Source organism: Haliotis rufescens, unplaced genomic scaffold, assembly GCF_023055435.1.
Source record: "Haliotis rufescens isolate VD_foot unplaced genomic scaffold, xgHalRufe1.0.p SCAF_2, whole genome shotgun sequence".
In the NCBI taxonomy this organism is placed as follows: domain Eukaryota; kingdom Metazoa; phylum Mollusca; class Gastropoda; order Lepetellida; family Haliotidae; genus Haliotis; species Haliotis rufescens.
The window spans coordinates 5386982-5409066 of NW_025963890.1; the positions used below are offsets into that span (position 1 = coordinate 5386982).

Consider the following 22085-nt stretch of genomic DNA (forward strand, 5'->3'; position numbering starts at 1 on the left):
ACGTATTAGTCAAAGATTATTCAGGTTGATATTACCTACTATTTTCGTTTCCACTTATTAAATATTATGAATGAACATGGCTCCTTAGCACACCGCGGAGGCTTTGAGGATTAGCTATTTAAAAGATACACATTAAAAAATTCAACGTGAAACGTGACAAATGTTTTGTTGTGTTTATTTCTTTCCCGTTAAACGTTTTTATTTAATAACTTAAGATGATTATCATTTAAACCAAAATTGTGAAATAAAAGCCGAATTCGTTTAACATACGATACACATACAACAACAGTGTTTCAGTGTTATGCGGGCATAACTTATAAGTTCAGTTGTCAGTCAGTGATAGTAGACTACTGGTGAAGTATTTTATTTGTAGATTCGTAATATTATGGAATGTTTCTTGGTTATTTATTTTATCAATATTTTAGACAATTCTGCTTATCGGGTGGTTTTAAAAATATGGACAAGAAGGGGAGTAAAAATATTTCACAGAGTATAGAAATCCTGATAAAATTACTTGAAATGACGCGTGTGTGTTGTTTGTTTATCAAATGGTAGTGTCGAAAGGCAATGCGCACGTACGTATTGTGTACTTATTAAGGAAATAATTTCATAAGGGAGCATTTCTTAGAACATTTTATTGTCCCCAGCTGTAGCAAACAAACTATTTTTTTTACTGAGAACCATCAAACTATCTATTCATTTTTACTATCAACACAAACATTTTGACTTTTTGGGTATTTCCCATAAAACAAACAAATAATGTTTTTTACCACTTAACAGCTAGACTATTCATTTTGGGGATAATTCTGAACAAACTATTCATTTACCCATGTATATTTAGATATCGTAATTACCGGGGTATTACCATGGATTATATAGGATGCGTACAAAACATCAAATAATAATAATAATAATAAAACAGCAACAAAACAATCCTAATCTATTAGCAGTGAATGTATCGTTCCAATATATTTGTGTAAGTACAAAATAATTATTTGGGAATATATTAGTGATTAATTCAGAGTATATATGTGCATTTACAGTTAGCTGGCCTAATACACACCAACGGCTGATTATCTAACAGAAGCTCGTAAGCTGCCATCTAATTAACGATGGGTGGCTAGGTTACTAGTATCTATAGTCCTTCAGCCACGACAGTAGTGGCGAATCATGTGGAGTTCACACTAGACTGTGTTGCCGGTAGATTACGACCGTTTTGTACGATTCAACATGTTGCCACTTCACGTAGATGACAAACAGTTCCGACCTGGTTGGAAACTAAAAGAATCTATCCTGGGATGGCTTCGGTGAGATTGATATTTATGGACCGTATGCTAAGACGTGGCATTGCTCTCAAGTATCTGTCAAATGATTGAACGAGTATTGCAGGAAGTGGGCCGTTTGAACTCCATTTGTTTTTCTTTTGCAAACTTCATATTTGATTTATTCCTCTTGGATTTCATTTTGCTCTAACTGTTATTGTTTTCAACATGTTCATGGTCAATTACGCTCAATGTTGAATCAGTTTACAGAGTAAACAAACATACTTATGGAAGTGTGAGGGTCCATATGTGTGTCCAGTGTTGGTTGATTGAAGCCAAGTTATGAAACATACTTTTACATAGTGTTTTCTGATATTAATATAAATATTTGTTATGTCAATTTTATAAATAGTTTAACATGTTACTGTTACTTCTGTATTTTTTACACTGTAAAACTTCATACGTTGTTTGTAAACACAATCTTTTCATACCTTGTTTGGTATACTGGTCATGAATTGTCACTCAAGTTTGAAGTTATTACTCCTAGTATATGCTTAATGATTCTTGTTTAATGTTCGCTACCTGAATATCTATTGAATGTCAATGCACATGATGCAGTTTGATGACATTTGATTAATCTACATGATCTATGCATTGGTTTACTGTTAACATGGTTAACATGTGCATCATGTGTTACTTTTAAAACTGAGAAATGTTAGAGAAATTTACTTAGTGAGAAGTGAAAAATTTGTATTATCCTTTAGCATGTTCAGACATATTGAACATGTCAAAGGGAAGACACTGACTGCTGATAATGCCTGAAACTCATTTGATCATTATGATAATTCAGTATTCATGTTTGGGTCCTGTGTTGAAAGTGTAATAGGATAACCCAAGCACACTCCTGAATCTATAGAAATTGTTGGTTTGGCATGACAAACCTAAATCATGTGTCAATCTCTGTGCTGGCTTCTTTCATGTCAATCTGACCATGCTGACAGCTGTCCATGTCAAACATCTTTGAAGTAGTCTACTACTAACTGACTGACTTGACTGATGATTTTCAATATATTCTACCATATTTATTCTGTAATAAGTACATTGGAAATAATACACATTGTTATGAGTAGCCTAGTTGTAAAGCATTTGTTAAGTATGCCAAAGACCTGGTTTCAAGTCTTTGCCTGGGTACAATATACATGTGAAGCAACTTCCTGGTGTTCCCTGCCATCCTATGGTTGGAATGGGAACTAGTCAACTTGTTCACACTCACAGAGAGATTCGTTCACAAATCTTAACTAACCCATTCTTAAAACAATTGTTGACCCTACACAGATTGGCTGACCCTTGCTGTGTGAATCTGTTAACATGCTGTGTGAGTCTCTGTTAACATGCTGTGTTAGTCTCTGTTAACATGCTGTGTGAGTCTCTGTTAACATGCTGTGTGAATCTCTGTTAACATGCTGTGTGAGTCCCTGTGAACATGCTGTGTGAGTCTCTGTTAACATGCTGTGTGAGTCTCTGTGAACATGCTCTGTGAGTCCCTGTGAACATGCTGTGTGAGTCCCTGTGAACATGCTGTGTGAATCTCTGTGAACATGCTCTGTGAATCTCTGTTAACATGCTGTGTGAATCTCTGTGAACATGCTATGTGAGTCCCTGTGAACATGCTGTGTGAGTCTCTGTGAACATGCTGTGTGAGTCTCTGTTAACATGCTGTGTGAGTCCCTGTGAACATGCTGTGTGAGTCTGTTAACATGCTGTGTGAGTCTCTGTGAACATGCTGTGTGAGTCTCTGTGAACATGCTGTGTGAGTCCCTGTGAACATGCTGTGTGAATCTCTGTGAACATGCTCTGTGAATCTCTGTGAACATGCTGTGTGAATCTCTGTTAACATGCTGTGTGAGTCCCTGTGAACATGCTGTGTGAGTCTGTTAACATGCTGTGTGAGTCTCTGTTAACATGCTGTGTGAGTCTCTGTTAACATGCTGTGTGAGTCTCTGTGAACATGCTGTGTGAGTCCCTGTGAACATGCTGTGTGAGTCTCTGTGAACATGCTGTGTGAGTTTCTGTTAACATGCTGTGTGAGTGTCTGTGAACATGCTCTGTGAGTCTCTGTTAACATGCTGTGTGAGTCCCTGTTAACATGCTGTGTGAATCTCTGTGAACATGCTGTGTGAATCTCTGTTAACATGCTGTGTGAGTCCCTGTGAACATGCTGTGTGAGTCTGTTAACATGCTGTGTGAGTCTCTGTTAACATGCTGTGTGAGTCTCTGTTAACATGCTGTGTGAGTCTCTGTTAACATGCTGTGTGAGTCCCTGTGAACATGCTGTGTGAGTCTCTGTGAACATGCTGTGTGAGTCCCTGTGAACATGCTGTGTGAGTCTCTGTTAACATGCTGTGTGAGTCCCTGTTAACATGCTGTGTGAATCTCTGTTAACATGCTGTGTGAGTCTCTGTTAACATGCTGTGTGAGTCTCTGTTAACATGCTGTGTGAGTCCCTGTGAACATGCTGTGTGAGTCTCTGTGAACATGCTATGTGAGTCTCTGTTAACATGCTGTGTGAGTCTCTGTGAACATGCTCTGTGAGTGTCTGTTAACATGCTGTGTGAGTCTCTGTGAACATGCTGTGTGAATGTCTGTTAACATGCTGTGTGAGCCTCTGTGAACATGCTCTGTGAGTTTCTGTTAACATGCTGTGTGAGTCTCTCTTCAAATGTTTTTAATTTGCTTTATTTCGTAAGTTTAGGCCATCAGTCCATAGTTACATTTGTATTACAATGGATGTGATGTACTCAGATGTTATTGTTCTGACAATAATCATGATAATGTACTACGAAGTGAGTGAGTGAGTGAGTATGGTTTTACGCCGCTTTAGCAATATTCCAACAATATCACGGCGGGGGACACCAGAAATGGGCTTCACACATTGTACCCATGTCGGGAATCGAACCCGGGTCTTCGGCGTGACGAGCGAACGCTTTAACCACTAGGCCACCCACTACTACGAAGTGACATCACTTGATACATATAGATAGCTAGGTGTTTAATTAATTTACAGTCAGTTGTAGGCATATTGATATTAAAGTTTTGTTTGGTCGGATATTCACAATATTTCTGTGGCAAGTGATCCACCTGTAACTTGTTATAACCAGGCAAACTAACAAAAAATGATGCTGTGTGAGTCTGTTAACGTGGTGTGTCAGTCTCTGTTAACATGCGTTATTCAACATGAGCAGTACACATGGTACATGTATTTCACTGACTGGAAGCCATCTGCAGTAACACAGCTGTTCAGCTGTTGGGACAGACTGGCATGCGGGAGACACATTGATTGTATTTGAGTCAATACTAATCAAGTTTACTGCAATAAACACCCTTATTTAATGAAACTAATCCATGGGTCATTGCAGACTAGTGGTTATTGTACAATAAATAGACTGTGTGGAAAATAAAGTAGTGTTTTAGTCACAACTAGCAGACGAGTCATGCTGGTGTCAGTGTCTGCATGGTCTAGCCCTGGTTCATATGTAACAGTTTGATACATACCTGTATAATTCAAGCCTGACTTGTGAATCTCAACCCTGAATCATTTGTTTTTAAATTTAAGAGAACGAAGATGGGATATTGTCGGGCAGAAATATATGGGTTAGAGGGTACTGTAAATGTTATTGTTACGCTTTTATAGCCACCTGGGAAATATTAAAGAATCTGTGTTAGTTGGTTGTTGGACAGTTTAGGGTATTATTCAGTCATGGTAATGTAACATATACATAGAGATATCTGGTTGTAAATCAATGTATTGTATCATGGGCCTCGGATCAGGATACAACACCGTATCATTACACCACTACTTACCAGATTGCATGTCGCCATGCCTCAGTGGTTATGGTGGTGAGAATTGTTGCTCATGTTTTCCCTCACCAGTTTGTCTAATCCAAACTCGATTATTGAAACAGCTGCAAACAGGAAAATTGCTGCACTGTTACGATGTTGTATCATTTGTTACCTTATCAGATTTACAGCGTTAGAAATTGGCGCTAGTCCTATAGTCCTTGCCAAACTGCCCAATAGTAAAGGTATCATAAGCACTAGAAGAAATTTGCCCTTTTCAAGGGTTTTGCTATATGTTATCATTATAAGGACAAGTGGACGAAAACTGTTAGTTTCTAACCCTGATTTATGATATGATGAATACAAAATGTTGACATTGAGTTCCCTGTTTCAGGTTGATATTCTCTGAGAAGACGTCTCGTCGATTGTTTGGATTCCTGGTACTTAATCTGTCCTTTGCATTTGTGGAACTTTTTTATGGAGTATGGACAAACAGGTATGGATAATAATTTCTACATGGATGTGTTTCTATCCATTGTCCACCATGGTGCCAATGTTTGAAATAAGTGCCTGTCCTAAAATAGGCCCGTTGCAGGTAGATCTCGTTTCAAATTTGTATGGCCTACAGTAAAGAAAAACACTGACCATGTTCACTCTGTACGGATAATACTTGAAAGAGGAAATGACGAATTCGTATAATGTTTACAACTGCTTCCAACTTCTGATATATAGATATTCCTGAACATTCACCATCCTCTGTTGGTTATGTCACGAAGAGAGAATGGAAAAGTGTGTATTCGGCAAAAATGATACGCAAGAGGATCCTGGTGTAATATTTTCATGAACAGACCCTTTCAAGATCTTTCTTTGACATAAATGATTCAACGCTGACAGGGAGGAAGTGCACAAATACCATCAACTACACCTGTGTCGAAATGAAACAGGCAGTTGGACATGCAGTTCGAGATGTCGTGGGTACAGAACTTGTTGCACGACTGCACGTGGTGAACGAATCAGTCGGAGATACGAAATGACCGTGGGATATTTATGTTGATAGCGGTTACAGCTTTTTGGCTGAAATTGTTTGTAGGCAATAATACATGATCAGAACAACAGAGTGACGTCACAAGAATGATTTATTCTGTTACGATTCCCCCTTATCAATGTTTCTTGTCCAGCAACATGTTACCATGAAAACCAGATTTGCATGTTTGTAACCGAAAACTAAAGTTGATATATTTCTTTGTCTCCTACAGCCTTGGTCTCATCTCGGACTCATTCCACATGTTTTTTGACTGCACAGCTCTTTTGGCTGGTCTCATTGCATCGGTAATCTCACGATGGCGCTCAACAGAGGCATTCTCATATGGGTAACTATTATGCTTTGTGATCAATGATTTAAAATTATCACATATATTTTGGTCAATGTAGAAATTAACCTGGAACTCTATGACATTGAGATTGATAATACACATGTTGTATGAGTCTTCAGCAACCCATGCTGGAGGTGAGTATGCTTGTCGTAAGGGGTGACTAACATGATCCACATTTCCCAAAGCAAGGGAGTTAACTGACTACAAAAGTCCAGTTTCCACCCTTGCTAAACTAGGCTGGAATTATGGAGTTATATTTTGGCTGGACTGACGAGTCAATGCATAGTCCAATCAAAATTGCATAACAGAATCAACATCCAGTTCTTAAAATGCTGTGCAGATTCTGGTCGATTGCAGGATTTGTAAAGCATGTGTACCGTCAACTGAGAGTCAACAGATATTTCGTCCTAGTTTGGCGAGGGTGGAAACTGGACTTTTACAGTCAGCTAACTTCCTTGCTTTGGGAAGATGAACGGGATTAGGTGGTCAGTCTCGCTGACTTTGTTGATGCATGTCATCATTTCCCAATTGCTTGGTTAGATGCTTATGATCAGATGATGTCAATCACTGGATTGTCTGGTCCAGACTCAGTTACATTTAGACCACCGTCATATAGCTGGAATATTGCTGAGTGCAGCGTTAAAAACAAACAACCAACAATACGAGAAATGTTATTGTTGTTATTATGTTTTTTGGGTTTTTTTGGCATGTAATACTATTAATATGTTTAAGCTTGCATGGACTGTTCGAAAAGAGTTGTCATTTTAGGGATAGATGTGTGATTCTGTCATCACTTGTAAACCAGACTTGATTCATGATAACTCATTCCTTCATAGCTCCCAGAAGGCCCACACAGTGTGCTGCATCATTGTAGACCACAGTGATTTCGCTGCAAATGTATATCCCCAACCATTAACCCTTCAACCCCATTACGATACTTGGTTAGAAATGGTCCCCAGCAACCTATAAATGTCATGAGGTGACTAAAAGATTCAAGTGTTTGGGCTCGGTGACTTTGTTGATTACGTGTCACCACACCCCAATATCATAGATAGTTGCTCATAATGTCAGTCACTGTTTGTTCTGGCCAAGACATGATTATTTACAGGCCAACGTCATGTCGCTGGAGTATTGCTGAGTGCAGTATTAAGCAACAAGCTCATTCTTCAGTCCTGTTGTTTCAGATATGTGCGGGCTGAGGTGATGGCTGGCTTTGTGAATGGCCTCTTCCTCCTCTTCATTGCTTTCTTCATCATGTCCGAGGCTGTAGAGGTAGGTTTTCCCCAGCTCTGTAAGGTGTTAAAGATGTTAGGATAAGATTTTTGTCAAAACTTGCCTATGTATTCCAGGGACCCTAATCATAGGTGGAAGAAACAATCATATAAGTCATTTTGGAAATAAAATATATAGTAGCTAATAATCAATGGTCAATTGAATAAAAAGTTATTTAATTTTTTTTAATAATAATCAATGGTCAGATTGGTCAGATGAATTTCAAACTTATTGCTAATATAATCATTCAACAATGATATTCATTCAGAAAACTGGCGTGTTACAAAAATGTTGTATAAGATTGGACTTTGATATAGGTGAGCTTCTGTACCTTTTGTTAGCTGTGGTTTGATGGTGTTTCCTCCTTCTCTCCAGCGTGCTGTGGAGCCACCCGAAGTGAAGCATGAGAGACTGTTCGTTGTATCTGTACTTGGGTTTTTAGTCAACTTAGTTGGTATATTTGCCTTCCAACACGGACACTCTCATGGAGGAGGAGGTAGGTTGTTTACAAATGTCCCTAATGCTGAGGTTAAATTCATGTTATGAGTAGACAGTCCTTCCATGAGCAGGCATTGACATGATTGGAACTATCCACAAGTTTTCAGTAAAAAGGAACCTTATATTTTTCTAGTTAGGTCATTTGATTGGCATTAAATTATGTTTGTTAATACTATTTACATTCTCTTACTATGGCTTAAAATAATAAGAGAATTGGTTTTCAGGCAATGGTTTTCAAAGATATAGTGCAAGCAGGCAGTGTCCTTCTTTTAAAAAAAATGGAAATAATAACAAAACATGTGGCAAACTTTATGACTTTGCGGGCGGTGCCTAAGAACCAGAACTATTATTTTTTTTAGCCTAAGTGTTTTGTGTATGTCATCTGTCACATGATTGGGGTCTCATTTTCAGGTCACGGTCACTCGCACTCGATTGGTGGTCACGGACACAGTCATGGCCTGGGTAAGGATATCCCAACCATTCCTGTTGATAGGTTATCATGGTTATTACTTATTATGTTTGAACTTGTCACTGGCTCAGAAATGTCATATCTAAGTAAATAATAGTCGGTGCCAGAGTTATTGAGTAGGAGGTGTCCCTCAGAACCTGCATTTGTTGTGCGTTGCTGTGCAGTTGCCTCCCTTATCTATGCTGATACTGAGTTTGAGTCCCAGAGTTGTCTCCCTTACCTATATCAACCAATGCTTGTTGTAAGAATCGACTAGCAGATTTGGGTGGTCAGGTTCTTTGACTTAGTTGATGCATGTCATCATATCCCAAATACGTAGATCAATACTCATGATGTCAATCACTGGATTGTCTGGTCCAGACTTGATTATTAAGAGACTGCTATCATGTAGCTGTTGCTGTGTACAGCTTTAAGCAGCAAATAAAGAAATGACATGCCATGATACAGCTAAAGGACTGTACAAAGTTGATGTTAAACCCAACTCACTCACTAACTCACTAGGTGAGAACCTGTATTTAAGGTTGGTTATTTCTTTTCAAGGTTTGCAAGAGAAGGAGGAGGATCATGGTCACAGTCACAAAGGTCATGGTCACAGTCATGAAGGTCATGGCCACAGTCACGAAAGTCATGGCCACAGTCATGACGACCATGGCCATAGCCATGGGGATAAAGGTGATGAAGGACATGGCCACAACCATGCAGGAACCAAGCCTCAATCTTCCCAAAGTCAGATCATGGAGGGTATGTACATCAGGGTTAGAAACGCCTTGCTTTAGAGAGCCTTAGGCACGGTTGTACAGAGATGCAAACCATTACGATATTGGTGTAATAGTTATGATTTTGAGCCTACAGTTACTCTATTACGCTTGTCTTTCCTAAAATTTTGATTTTTGTGATTTCTTTTTATGGATTATATTACTTCAGAACTCAAATGGGGCGGTGGGGCACCCTAGTGGTTAAATTGTTTGCCCGTCACGCCGAAGACTCGGGTTCGGTTCCCGACATGGGTACAATGTGTGAAGCCCATTTCTGGTGCGATATTGCTGGAATATTGCTAAAAGCGGCGTAAAACCACACTCACTCACTCACTCACTCACTCAGAACTAGAAACACCACATTGTCTTTCTGAAAGTTAATTAGTGTCTCAGCATCATATGATGAGGCTTGGACCACATGTTTCACTTCCATCTAGGCCTGCCGAAAATATGGAGTCGCAAACCCATACAGAAGATTTTCAAAGGTGTTAACATTAGTTTTTTCACATGAAATTACCCCACTGATTAAGCTTCAATTCGGTTGGCATCAATTTGGTCTAGTGGTTGAGCGTCCGCCCGGAGAGCGGAAGGTCTGGGGTTCGATCCCCGGCCGCGTCATACGAAAAGACGTTCAAAGATGGTACTTGTTGTTACCATGTCTGGCGCTCGGCATTAAGGGGTTAAAACAAGGACTGGTCGGCTCGGAGTCAGTATACTGTGTCTGAGTGGTAATCACGTGAAACTGCGGCATGGTATCTCAGTGGGCTAGCACTATAACTCGGCATCAGTCCAGTCTAGTACAAGCAGCCATACACACACACACGTGCATGCACGTCGCTATATAAGTGCAATAATCTTGGATGCGCCGTTGAACCCAATTTCACCTCACCTCACCTCTGGTATATAATCGTTAATGCATGTTAAGGTAAGTAACAAAAATACCTTCACATTGCAATAAATCTACAGTGTACTTAAAAGCAACTAAACAACATAAACATGCTTAATGGTTGAAACTATTATAAGCCATGAGATTTCAAAGTTGACAAATCTCAATAAAAAGAGCAAACTTTCGAAGTTACTAATCCATTCTGTTGATGACAGACAATTTAAAGAAAGTTGTGGAACTACTCTTATTCACTTCTGCTGTAAGCAATACGCAATCTGTCATTCAATGGGAATTTATATATAAGTAAATTGATATATATATAACACCCTATCTTTGTTTTCACTTTTGTGTCATGCATGGCTTCATTTTGGCGATAGACTAAATATATGCTGATACTTGACAGTTAAATGGGAATTTATATATAAATAGTTTTATATATAGGCTAATGTACTGTTGTTTGTTTCAGGTGTGTTTTTGCATATATTAGCTGACACATTAGGCAGTGTTGGAGTTATAATCTCGTCTGCGTTGATACACTTCTTCGGCTGGATGGTAGCAGACCCTATTTGTTCCATGTTCATCGCTATCCTCATTGGAATCAGGTAACCATCCATACAGACCTGGATCGAAGTATTGATGATGTCTTGGCACAAGCTGAAAGAACAAAATCAATAGGGATTAGTTTGTCTTTGTGACCTTAGACCATTATAGACCAGCAAACTTTGTGATGAGACTTTAATAAAAATGAAACCAAGAATGAACTGTACTTGTCGGGGACTGGTCATTTATTATAGGGGGGGTCATGAAAAAACGACACAGTAAAGAAGGGGGGTTGCCAAAAGTTACCTAAACTATCGGGCTGGGTGGACATGAAAACATGGCAATATTTGTTCAAATAAAAAAATTCTGAATTTGAACATTATTTAGAGACTGGTCATTTATTATTAGGTTGGGTGGGTGGTGGAAGGGTGTGTGTGTAATGAAAACAGCATTACATGTATTTGTGGTGGGGGGGGGGGGGGGGGGGGGGGGGGGGCTTAAAATATGTTACATAAGATGGGGGAAGGTCAGCAAAAATGATACAGCCCAAAGACCCTTCTCCTCCTCCTCCTCCCATTTTAAAAGACTGTGATAATTTAGTTGTGTGGGAATTATTATTACCTGATATTTGCAAGTATACAGATATGGCCAGGTGGGCTTAAAAGGTCTTCATTCACATGCCATTGCCTTATAATGTGACATTTCTGATTCCTCTGTTTTCAGTGTGTTGCCTCTACTCCGAGATTCAATAGGTGTTTTAATGCAGCGCACACCACGGCAATTGGACCATGTTCTGCCAGGCTGCTATAACAGGGTGAGTGGACATCGATCAGGGTTAAACAATCATCTTGTCATTGCCCTTATGCTATAGGGGGTACAGGTGGCCCAGTTGTCCAAGGTACCACAATTCACTGTGCAGAGTTCCGTCCCTTAGGCATGTTAGGTATGACAGGAGCCTATTATTGTTGGTTTGAATCACAGATTTGCCCTGATTATGTTTCTAGGTTTGTCACCACCATACTCATGCCTGTGGGTTTTATCCCAGTTGTAATAATCTAAGGCATCCCTTCAGGCTTTCCTCCCACATGAGCTAGTCTGTCATATTGTAACAGAAATACTGCTAAAAAATAAGCATTGGGGCGGTTGGGTAGCCTGTGGTTAAAGCGTTCACTTGTCACCCCGAAGGCCCTGGGTTTGATTCCCCACATTGGTACAATGTGTACACCCCATTTCTGGTTTCCACTGTTGTAATAATGCTGGAATATTACTAATAGGGGCGTAAAACCAAACTCACTCACTCAAATCAGCATTAAACAAAAGCAAGTCGTCCCTTTCCAATTTCCTTTTTTAAGGTATCTCGACATTTGATTGGTGGGAAAAATGTTCACGAAAATCAAGGGTGGGTAATTTGCGATTGCAAGAACCACAGGAATGGATCCAGGGTTTGTGTGAGTTTACCGAAATGCTGGCCCTGGAGATAGAGAGGATGGGCAGTATATAGAAACAGACAAAATGTCAATTATAAACCTGATGCACGACAACATATATAACCATAGCAGATTTCTGATATGGTGCATGATGTTACCTTTTGTAAAGTAGAAACATCTTTTGTTTTTACCTGAAATCATCAAATAGTGATCAGGTCGGTTGGTCAGGTCAAATGTTTGAGTTAACTCATTAAGCTCAAAGGACTGTCCAGCCCCAGATACAGTAAGTAGTTAACAGTGTGAATGAAGAAGACATTGTGTCATTGACCGTTAAGTAATGAGATGCATGTATGTAGATGTGTGTGAATGTGTATAACCGTGTTGTGTTGTGTTGTGTTGTGTAGGTGAGTCAGCTGGAGGGGGTGTACAGTCTACAGGAGCCTCACTTCTGGACCCTCTGCACCGACGTCTATATTGGCACCGTCAAACTGGAGGTTGCTACAAATGCTGATGCCAAATATATCCTAAGTCAGACGCACAATATATTTACACAGGTAAGTCACACCATATGCTATTTCCATGCTCTCACTTTTCCACCCACCCACCCACCCACTCACTCACTCACTCACTCACTCACTCACTCACTCACTCACTCACTCACTCACTCACTCACTCACTCAGGCCTAAATTGCAACCCTTAGTTGTTTGTATGAGGGAAACTTCCTGAGGGAAAATTATTGTATATAAATGATTGTGACTTGATGTTGACGTTGTGAAATAACACACAAATTTTGACTTTTCAGATTGGTGTGCGGCAATTATATGTACAGATTGACTATGCTCCAATGTGAAGAGACAGACCAGTTATACTGGACCAATGAAGGGAAGCTTCTTCAAGAGGATGGTGCTAGTTACCACACAGCTAATCTGACTCAAATATTATTTGGCAAGCCTCTGCTGGCTAACAGCTTTGGTGTTGTATAATTATCAGTGAAGCTGTTTGCCATGTCATATTTTGGGGCTGCTTCTGTTTGCTTGTGAGCATGACTTGTGAGACTGAGTGTGAGTGTGTGGTTTCGTGTACGTGTCTAATGTGTCGACCATGTAGGTTCGAGCATCTGTGGCGTACTGTCGCGTAACATGAATGTTCTCTGATCTATTTGTTTTTAATGCACATGAACAGTCATTCTCTTTTTGTTTTTATTTCTGTTGGCTATTAATTGTTTTAGATTCCTAAAAGTGTATTGAGCCAAAACATATTTTGTCTCTCATTGTCATCAGTCAAAAGTAGTGGCCCTGTTCAGTGATGACGCCTCAAGCAATATTCACTCACTCACTCACTCACCTGCTCTCGTTTACCTCTTGACACTAGCCCCAGATGTATTGGAACTTTTGTTAATAAATTGATTGAGAGGAACAAACTTTTTCAGATTATTTGCATACAAATTCATTAAATATGTTAATTGCATACATATTAAATTCAGAATGAGATGGTTGTCGTAAGAGGCGACTAACGGGATCGGGTGGTCAGGCTTGCTGACCTGGTTGATGCATGTCATTGTATCCCAATTGCGTGGATTAATGCTCATGATGTCAATCACTGGATTGTCTTGTCCAGACTCGATTATTAATATTTACAGACTGCCGTCATATGGCTGGAATATTGCTGAGTGTGGCGTTAAACAACAAACAAACAAACAAACAAACAAAACAAACAGTGAGATGGTATTCTTTCTTTTAACTGTAATCATGTATATTCTATCAAATTTCTCTGTTCTCATTCAGGGAAGGAAAGCTGTGGTTTATGATTGTATTGTGGCTGTGATTGAGTGAAATATTGCTTAGCTCTGTATTCATAGCACTTCATCATGTTCATGGTGATTACATCGTTAAGACATTAAAATATTGCAATTTGGCAATGATTAAGACAGGAATTGTCTGTTGTGTGTGATAAGATTGAAGAATGAATATGTGGGACTTACCATATTTCATCAATTAAACGTCTGGCCTCGATTGTACGTTGGGTAAGTTTTATGTATGGAATGCTCCCCATTATTATCTTTGCAACTGTCCAGCCCCAGATACAGTAAGAGTGTCTGAAAGAAATATAGGCCCGGGCGTTTAATGGAGGAAATATGGTATACAGAAACCCTACTGCTTCTAGTAGTGTCAGCTATTATGACCAGCTTTCTCTAAGGCCAATGATGTACATATTTTGCAGACTCAGCTACGCCGGGATGATGATTATGAGTGTGAATTGTGTGGGTATAATTTCATCATTCCGAGTGACATATTTAATGTGCTTCCATACAAGCACCTCATCCAGTGAAAACTCATGGTAATGAACTCATTACTTGTTGAATCATTGTAGGTTCCTGTTGTAAAATGTTCAGTTAGCTTTGATAAATATAGCCCAAGATTATGTGTCATGAAATTTGGAAAATATGAAATTGATATATTCTAATAAATGTTCTTTTGTCAGGCTGTTGCAAAAGAAAGTCAATCAAGGTATGACAAAGTCTGTATAGAGGAAATATCTTGATTTAAGTCCGCTGGCCATCTGTTTGATATGAACAGTATTAACTTAGAGATGTCAAGATGGGACCATGCCTGATCATCAGGAAATATGTATATGATAGGCCTGTCATATTTTTCTTAACAATAAATGTTTAATGCACATAAAATCAGTGGTTAGGGATGGTGCAATTTGTTGGATGACTTGGAAATATTTGTATAGAGGTTTCTACACATGGAAACAATCAGTGATGTTAGGATTGAAAATTTGGTAAACAAAATGATATTATCGCTAAATCAAGTGAGTGAATGTTGTTTTACGCAGTAGTAGGGTTGGGTTGGGTGGGTCTTGAGTAGGACCCGGGTACCCACAGGACTACCCGGTCCCGTGGTTAGTCACATGATATATTGTTTAATGACGAAAACTTATTGTAGCTCAGTGGTTACACTACAAGTCACTAATGTTCACATTTCTTTCTGATGATGCAGACAATCCTTTTGACTTGTAAATGTTTGAGTAAAGATAAAGCTTCAGTAAACATCAGTGAACGCGTGATCTGATTGTTTGATACATGTATCTAAATAGTTTTAGCCAGGGCTGCGGTAAAACTATTACCAATCAGATGTTTTGTTCTCTACTCATGAGACTTGCAGTGGGTACCCGGGTAGGGTCGGGAAATAGAGGGGTCAGGTACCCGGGTAGTAAATTTGGACTTGTCCCAGCCCTACACAGCGGTACAGCTACATCATGACAGCCTGTAGTTTTGTCAACCAGACAAAAAAATACCAGTTGGGGTTCAGGGTTAGTATAGGTCCCTTGCTTTCTATGCTAGTGGCAAAGGCGACCAAGCGGATGGGGTGGTCAGGCTCGGTGACCTGGTTGATAGCATTTGTTCGTACCCTGACGGTATTGATCGCTGCTCACAATATCGATCACTGAACTTTCTGTTCAGGCTTGATTTTTTGCAGGCCGCCATCACATAGCTGGAATATTGCTGAGTGTGGCGTTAAATAACAAACATGCTCAAAGAGCCACTCAAACCTGTGGTTGATAGCACGAGCAATGATCTATGCTGTCAGGTCAAGATGACCACTATCATCCAGGCCACCCTGTAAACCCAAGATCCCCTGGACGGTCAACTCCTATGACAAGCTATGGGAACGTGAATCTGCCCTTAAGTCATGCCTCGATTATCCAGCAATTCATTCTGTGATTCAACTACATAATGGAATGGAGGTATAATAATAAGCTGGATAATGGGGGTTGCCGGAATTCCCACAAGGACTTTGCAAGAGTGTTGATGATGATAGATTCCCGCATGGAACAGCTGACTGGTCAGATCTGAGTGAAATATACATGACATGTTTGATGTACTTAACACTTGTTATCCAAGCCCCACCAGTGATCATTGTCACCCATCATGCATTGCCAAATACCAAATAGGATGTATTTTGCATCTTGCGCCCAAATAATATTGTGAGGATGTTTTTTGAAAACATGTTAGTTATAGGAAGATAGAAGGAATGTCATGGAAGGAGCTATTTTATCAGTCCCTTTAGGATTCAAGAATAAAGTTCCATTTCTTTTTCCCCTTTTATTTAAACAAATACATGTAAAGTTGGTGGCAGTGGAAAATTATGTAAGTGTGATCATTGTACTGGCAGTAATAGATATGTTGCTTGTAGATCGCATAGATAGCTTGTTTGCTAGCGGTTCAGGTTGGTGGTTTGTATTCTATATTGCACAGTAGGTTGCAGTAAGTTGCAGTAGGTTGCAGTTTTTATACTTACCAGCACTTAGTAACATACAATGCAATTTTTTTAAATGAGTATATTTCTTCGAATACCCTACCTCTATTACACCATAGCCTTAAATTCCTGTGTAGGCCGGAAATCACACGATAAAATCTTATCAATGTTCATCTGATGGCCTATTCACTGCCAACATATCTAATAGTTTTGAGGAAAACCCTATCCTTTGCAGGAAGTGCAACTGCACATGCACAAGGTGGGAAAGCATCACTTCTTTCCTGTGTGTGTCAACACTAGAATTAAGATAACAACTACAACATGAGCTATTTGTGTTCTGGCAGGAAGTAGTTCTAACAGTCATCCAAGTCTGAAGAAGATGAGGCCAATAGCAGTGTTTTATGTGTATGTTTTGTTTTGCGAATCATGTTTTGGATTTAGATAGGGTCACATGATATTACTAAGTATTGTCAGATTGGTTTAACCCTTGCCAGTAGACTTCATGAACCAAGTAAGGAGAGAAATAAGAGTTTCTCAGTGACTAGTAACAATGACAAATCCCTCAAGGACACAACAATATATATTCTTTTTTTCCCCTAAAGATTTAGTTGTGAGTTTTCTGATCGTAGTCAAGAAATACTGTAAGGTAATGAAGCTCCACCCTGCCAAACAGTTGCAGGTGGGAGACACAATCAACACTACTGAAGCTCAGGAGAAAGTAACAATATGTAAACTGAGTAATATGTAATCATTGGTTTCAGTTCATGAGATATTACCATGTAGCTTGAGATTAATGTAGTTTTTTAAACTCTGATGCAGTTGTTGAAAGAAAGGAATTTGTCATTGTTATGAAAATGGGAGTGAAATATTGTTCTCCCCATTATTAGCTTGTAACGAGATTTGAAGAACTAATAATCAACTTGTGGCTTGAAGTATATTACTGAATGTGTAGTTAGATGTGTCATCTTATTAACCTGGAAGCAAGGTGTTTAATGTGCAAAATATGTACAATGATTAAATAGTGCAATATTACTGCTGCCATTCATTGGATAATGACCAGAACAGGCAGAGTATCACAGACCACTAACATGCATGCTTTGGTATTAGATGTCATAGGTTGACAATAGTTACACTGTGGTATCTTGTCCATTTGTCATGGACCCTGTGCAGATATAGATTGCTGCCTTAGTTGTAGAGCAAAAGGTTTCTAAACTGAGCAAAAAAAGTTAGGGATCATGAATATTTTTTTAGATATTTTCATTAAATTGTGTGCAGTTTTCACTACAAAAAGATTGCCCAGTGATATTCATGATCCCTAAGTTTTTTGTTCAGTGTTTGTCACTAGTCACGATGTGGAGATGAAACAATCAATCAGCAAAGTGCTTTTGTGTGTCTCCGAGATGAGAATATTTACTGAAGATTCTTACCATGCACATACAGTATACATATATAGTGTTCTGAAAGGTTCTTTGCAACAAGATCATTGCTTTTATTATGTTTGTATTTAATGACAGTATTCTCTAAGCTGGTCGATTCATTCAAAAAGGAAAATTTGATAAAAGTTAAAACACATTTATCATTTCAACTCTTCATCCTAACTTCCATAAATTTAACATTTTGATGTCATCGCTAAACTCTTAACATTGTTACTATTTTAGCAACACATTTGTATTATGAAAGAAATGTATGGTTAACTGTAATTCCGCTTGTCCTACTGAAATAATTTTTTTATTGAACATTTCAACTCCATATAATATTTTCATTTTGATTTTGGCGACAATATCCTGCGTTTCCTCAAACATTTTTCAACAATAGATATCTAATTTGTTGGAAAAAGGTCTGAAACATTTTACAATATTTCACTGATTTGTGTACGTTGATACAATGATATGCCATCGGCCAAAACATCGGTGTGCAAATAAGACCAGTAACTTGTGCAGTTTATGCTGCTAGAAATCTGTTGAACTTACAATTATTGTTTTGTACATGATATTTACATTTCAGTTGAAAACTAGTCTCTCTTTTTTTAGTTTTGTAATATAATGTATAATAGTATATTGGTTATGTTGTACATTTTAATTTTATGTTTCAATATTGTTATTGTTGTTATGTAGAACTATGTTTATGCACAGTAAGATACATTGGCTTAAGAAAAATGCTCTTGCCAAGTTATTTCTGTCACAAACTCTTAACAAATCTGTCCTATAGTCCTGTTGCACACTATAAAGAAGACCATTGTGTTAGCCATAAATATTGCAAAGATATTTTCTTCAACATATTTTTGTACCTATATCAAGAGGTTATTTTAAGGAATTAACCTAAAGTCAGGCCTATTGACATTTATTTATTATTTTGACTATATTGACCTACAAAATCAAGAGAGACAAAAACAATTCTATTTAAGACTGTTGGATGTTCATTGAAAGGCCTGGATTGAAGCTCACAGTATTGCTCAACATCAGTTGTAAGGGAAATACTACACTGATCAAACTATCAGTGTCACCTGCATTGCATTTCAGTGTTACGTTTTTAGCATATCGAATACTCATTTCAAATGTTGGATGGTAATGTGACATGTACAAGGACAATGTGAGAGCGGGCATTCGTAATACTCACAAGTGACTTTCCAAATTATTTCTTTTTCCAACAAATTAACAGATTAACTAAAAACTATAGAAATGTAAAGAGATTCTAGTATTGGCTGGGTGGTCAGATGACATCTTCCGTTGACGACATTTAGGGTCAGAATTTGTTCTGAATTATGAGTTTTGAGTTATCCTGTGGTAATTGTTACCGGAGACTATCTTCCATACACCTGATCGTCATATTGTTGTGAGAGTATTTATGCCGTTGTATGCTGTTTTTGGTGAAGGACTTGTTTTGTGAGGAGTGAATGAAATGATGATGAAAGTACATACATGCATGAATACCTGAACTGGGGAAAGGAATAAAATCTTTTGAAGAAGTTGTAGTGTTCTTTAATTCCTTCATATTTATTGGCCCATGAAGATCCAGGGTAGCAACCCATGCTTGCTGTAAAAGGCAACTATGCTTGGCGTAAGAAGCGACTCACAGGATCGGGTGGTCAGGCTCGCTGACTTGGTTGATGCATGTCATCAATCCCAATTGCGTGGATATTAATCACTGGATTGTCTGGTCAAGACTTGATTATTTCCAGACAGCCGTCATATAGCTAGAATATTGCTGAGTATGGCGTTAAAAACCAACCAACCAACCAAAATCATATTGATTGTTTTGTGGAGTACGAGAGCATGAGTGAATTGGGTCCCAGTTATCACAGCATGTCACCTCAATATGAAACGTAAATTCAAAGCCTGAAGTGATGCAGGTCTCACATGATTCAAGCTTTGGTGAAAACCCGAACACGGTGGAAACATCGGGATGAACTGGGATTCGAACGGGGTTTCTTGTGTGCCCATGGGCCGCAACTCTGCACAGTGAATTGCTTCCCCTTAGACGACTGAGCCACACATGCCCTCACAGACGCAGGAATGTTAGTGGGGGATGATGTGACGTGTAAATGTTCCCTACACTGAAGTGATGAAGGTCCTGCCATCAATACACCCTGGTAGGGCTGGGACGTGTAACCCGGTTACTCGTGGTTAGTCACATGATGTATTGTTTGAGACAAAATGCATGACAGGTCACAAATGATCACATTTCTGACATATAATTTTGAATAAAGATAATACTTCAGTCAACTTCAGTTATGCATGACCAGATCGTTTTATACATGTATCTAAATACTTTTTGCCAGGGCTCTGGTCAAACAATTCCCTATAGGACATATTTACCAATCTCTTGACACCTACAGCGGGTACCAAGGTAGGGTTGGGTACCCGGGTTGTACATCTGGACTCGTCCCAGCCCTACACCCTTGGTTTGTAAGAACTATGTTCCTTCATCACTGATGCATTGTGGTGCAGTTGCTATTTTTAACCAATGAACCAAACAACGGCCTGGTTCCTTGAGAGCATTCAGTCTACGCTGCACAAACATGTCTTGCTTGACACATTGCTTCAATACCAGGCTATGTTATCACAAAGTTTGGGCACTGAGTTGGGCTCATTTGACTTCTGTGAATTATACAAGACCTCAGTTCATTAGCTGACTAAAAAAAACCAATACAAGTCCAAGACGTATTTTGCGGTAAAAAATACCAACATTCTCCAGCTTTAATTACATAATTCCCACAAGAACATTAAAAAGTGAGAATTATTTATTTCAAATTTTGTTTTATTGTAGGATTTATATTATTTTGTTTGAATCCAATGTTAAATGTTTAGGCATCATTCGAGAGCACAGTTTTATGGAAAAGCTTGAAAATTAGTGTGTTGAATGAAAAAAAAGGCAAAATCCGCGATTTTTCTGCAACTCGTGGTTAGTTATAGTTTCTGCAAATATTCACGGAATCACAGAATTCATCTGGGACAGCAATACACTGCAAAGCAGCCAATGTATAATACATGGGTGATGGCGAAATCCATGAAGTATTGACAGTGGAGAACAGCTTTCTACATTGATTCCGTCACTGCTTGCGTGGGTTAGTCAGTACACACTGCTGTTCCCTATAGCCTGGTGAACTGATGCATGAGTGTACAACAGACTGTTAAGCCCTTCTTATGTTTTATTTCGTCTTCCAGTGGGTATCATAAATAAAGCAAGTACACACCATATCTAAAGGTAACATTCGTGCAGTGCACACCAAGTATGTACACGTTACTATACACTACCTGTAATACAGTATAACCTGAAAACTATAACTATACTGATGGAAGAAAAAAAGGGAACAGTAAAGCTACAGAAAGTATACAGCTATATAAACCGGTATATGTACATTCATATTAACAAAATGACATCAAGCATGGTCATCTTCAGGTACAGGTTGTCATGGCAACAAATGCTTCCTGTGGCTAAGTTCCTTTATTTATTTCCATCAGTATATGTCCATAACTATTAAGGCTTTTCATCTATATTCCATAACTAACTTTATCTATACTTAGAATGGCAAGACAAGAAATTGAGATTTCATTAGCTATATTACATGTAATGCAAGTGATTAGTGCAAAAATACACTAATATAATACTCCAGTGATTACCCCGCGGTTCAACTGAATCCGCTATCGTGAAGGGCGTTGTCGCCACAGTTATATCATTGTGCCCACACCCAAACACATCTTATTCATCTTGTATTACATCTATGTACTTTGTGATTTCATTAACAATAACAGTATAATAATCAAGAGTCCAAACAATGATTTGTGTATGACTTAAATTGTCATCACCCTCTTTGAAAGAACTGAAAAAAACCAAAATACTGCTGGAGGATAGAAGGTAAACAAAAATAAAAAAATAAAATAAACAATAACATCATGAAGTCATTGAAAGGCATTTAGAAGTGATACAAAAAGGAAGAGAATTTATGGATGTCAACTTCTTTATTATGAGGAACACCACGTTTCTGAGTACCAGTATATACTTA

The 22085-nt window shown here is 38.6% G+C and overlaps 1 protein-coding gene across 1 annotated transcript; it reads left to right on the plus strand.

Moving 5' to 3' along the window:
• Window positions 1-1148: 1148 nt before the first annotated feature.
• Window positions 1149-19547, plus strand: LOC124112793 (zinc transporter 7-like). Its single transcript, XM_046472937.2, has 11 exons — window positions 1149-1307; window positions 5494-5595; window positions 6356-6469; window positions 7657-7744; window positions 8120-8240; window positions 8654-8704; window positions 9252-9452; window positions 10819-10954; window positions 11616-11706; window positions 12724-12873; window positions 13123-19547. The coding sequence occupies exons 1-11, from the start codon at window positions 1231-1233 to the stop codon at window positions 13168-13170; spliced, it is 1179 nt and encodes a 392-aa protein (XP_046328893.1). The 5' UTR covers window positions 1149-1230; the 3' UTR covers window positions 13171-19547.
• The last annotated feature ends 2538 nt before the right edge of the window (window positions 19548-22085 follow it).

Excerpts from the sequence above, each read along its gene's own strand:
- LOC124112793 (XM_046472937.2), top strand. The coding sequence starts at position 1,231 with ATGTTGCCACTTCACGTAGATGACAAACAGTTCCGACCTGGTTGGAAA. Across the intron at positions 7,745-8,119 it reads TCATGTCCGAGGCTGTAGAG|CGTGCTGTGGAGCCACCCGA; the intron begins GTAGGTTTTCCC and ends CCTTCTCTCCAG. Across the intron at positions 9,453-10,818 it reads CCAAAGTCAGATCATGGAGG|GTGTGTTTTTGCATATATTA; the intron begins GTATGTACATCA and ends TGTTTGTTTCAG.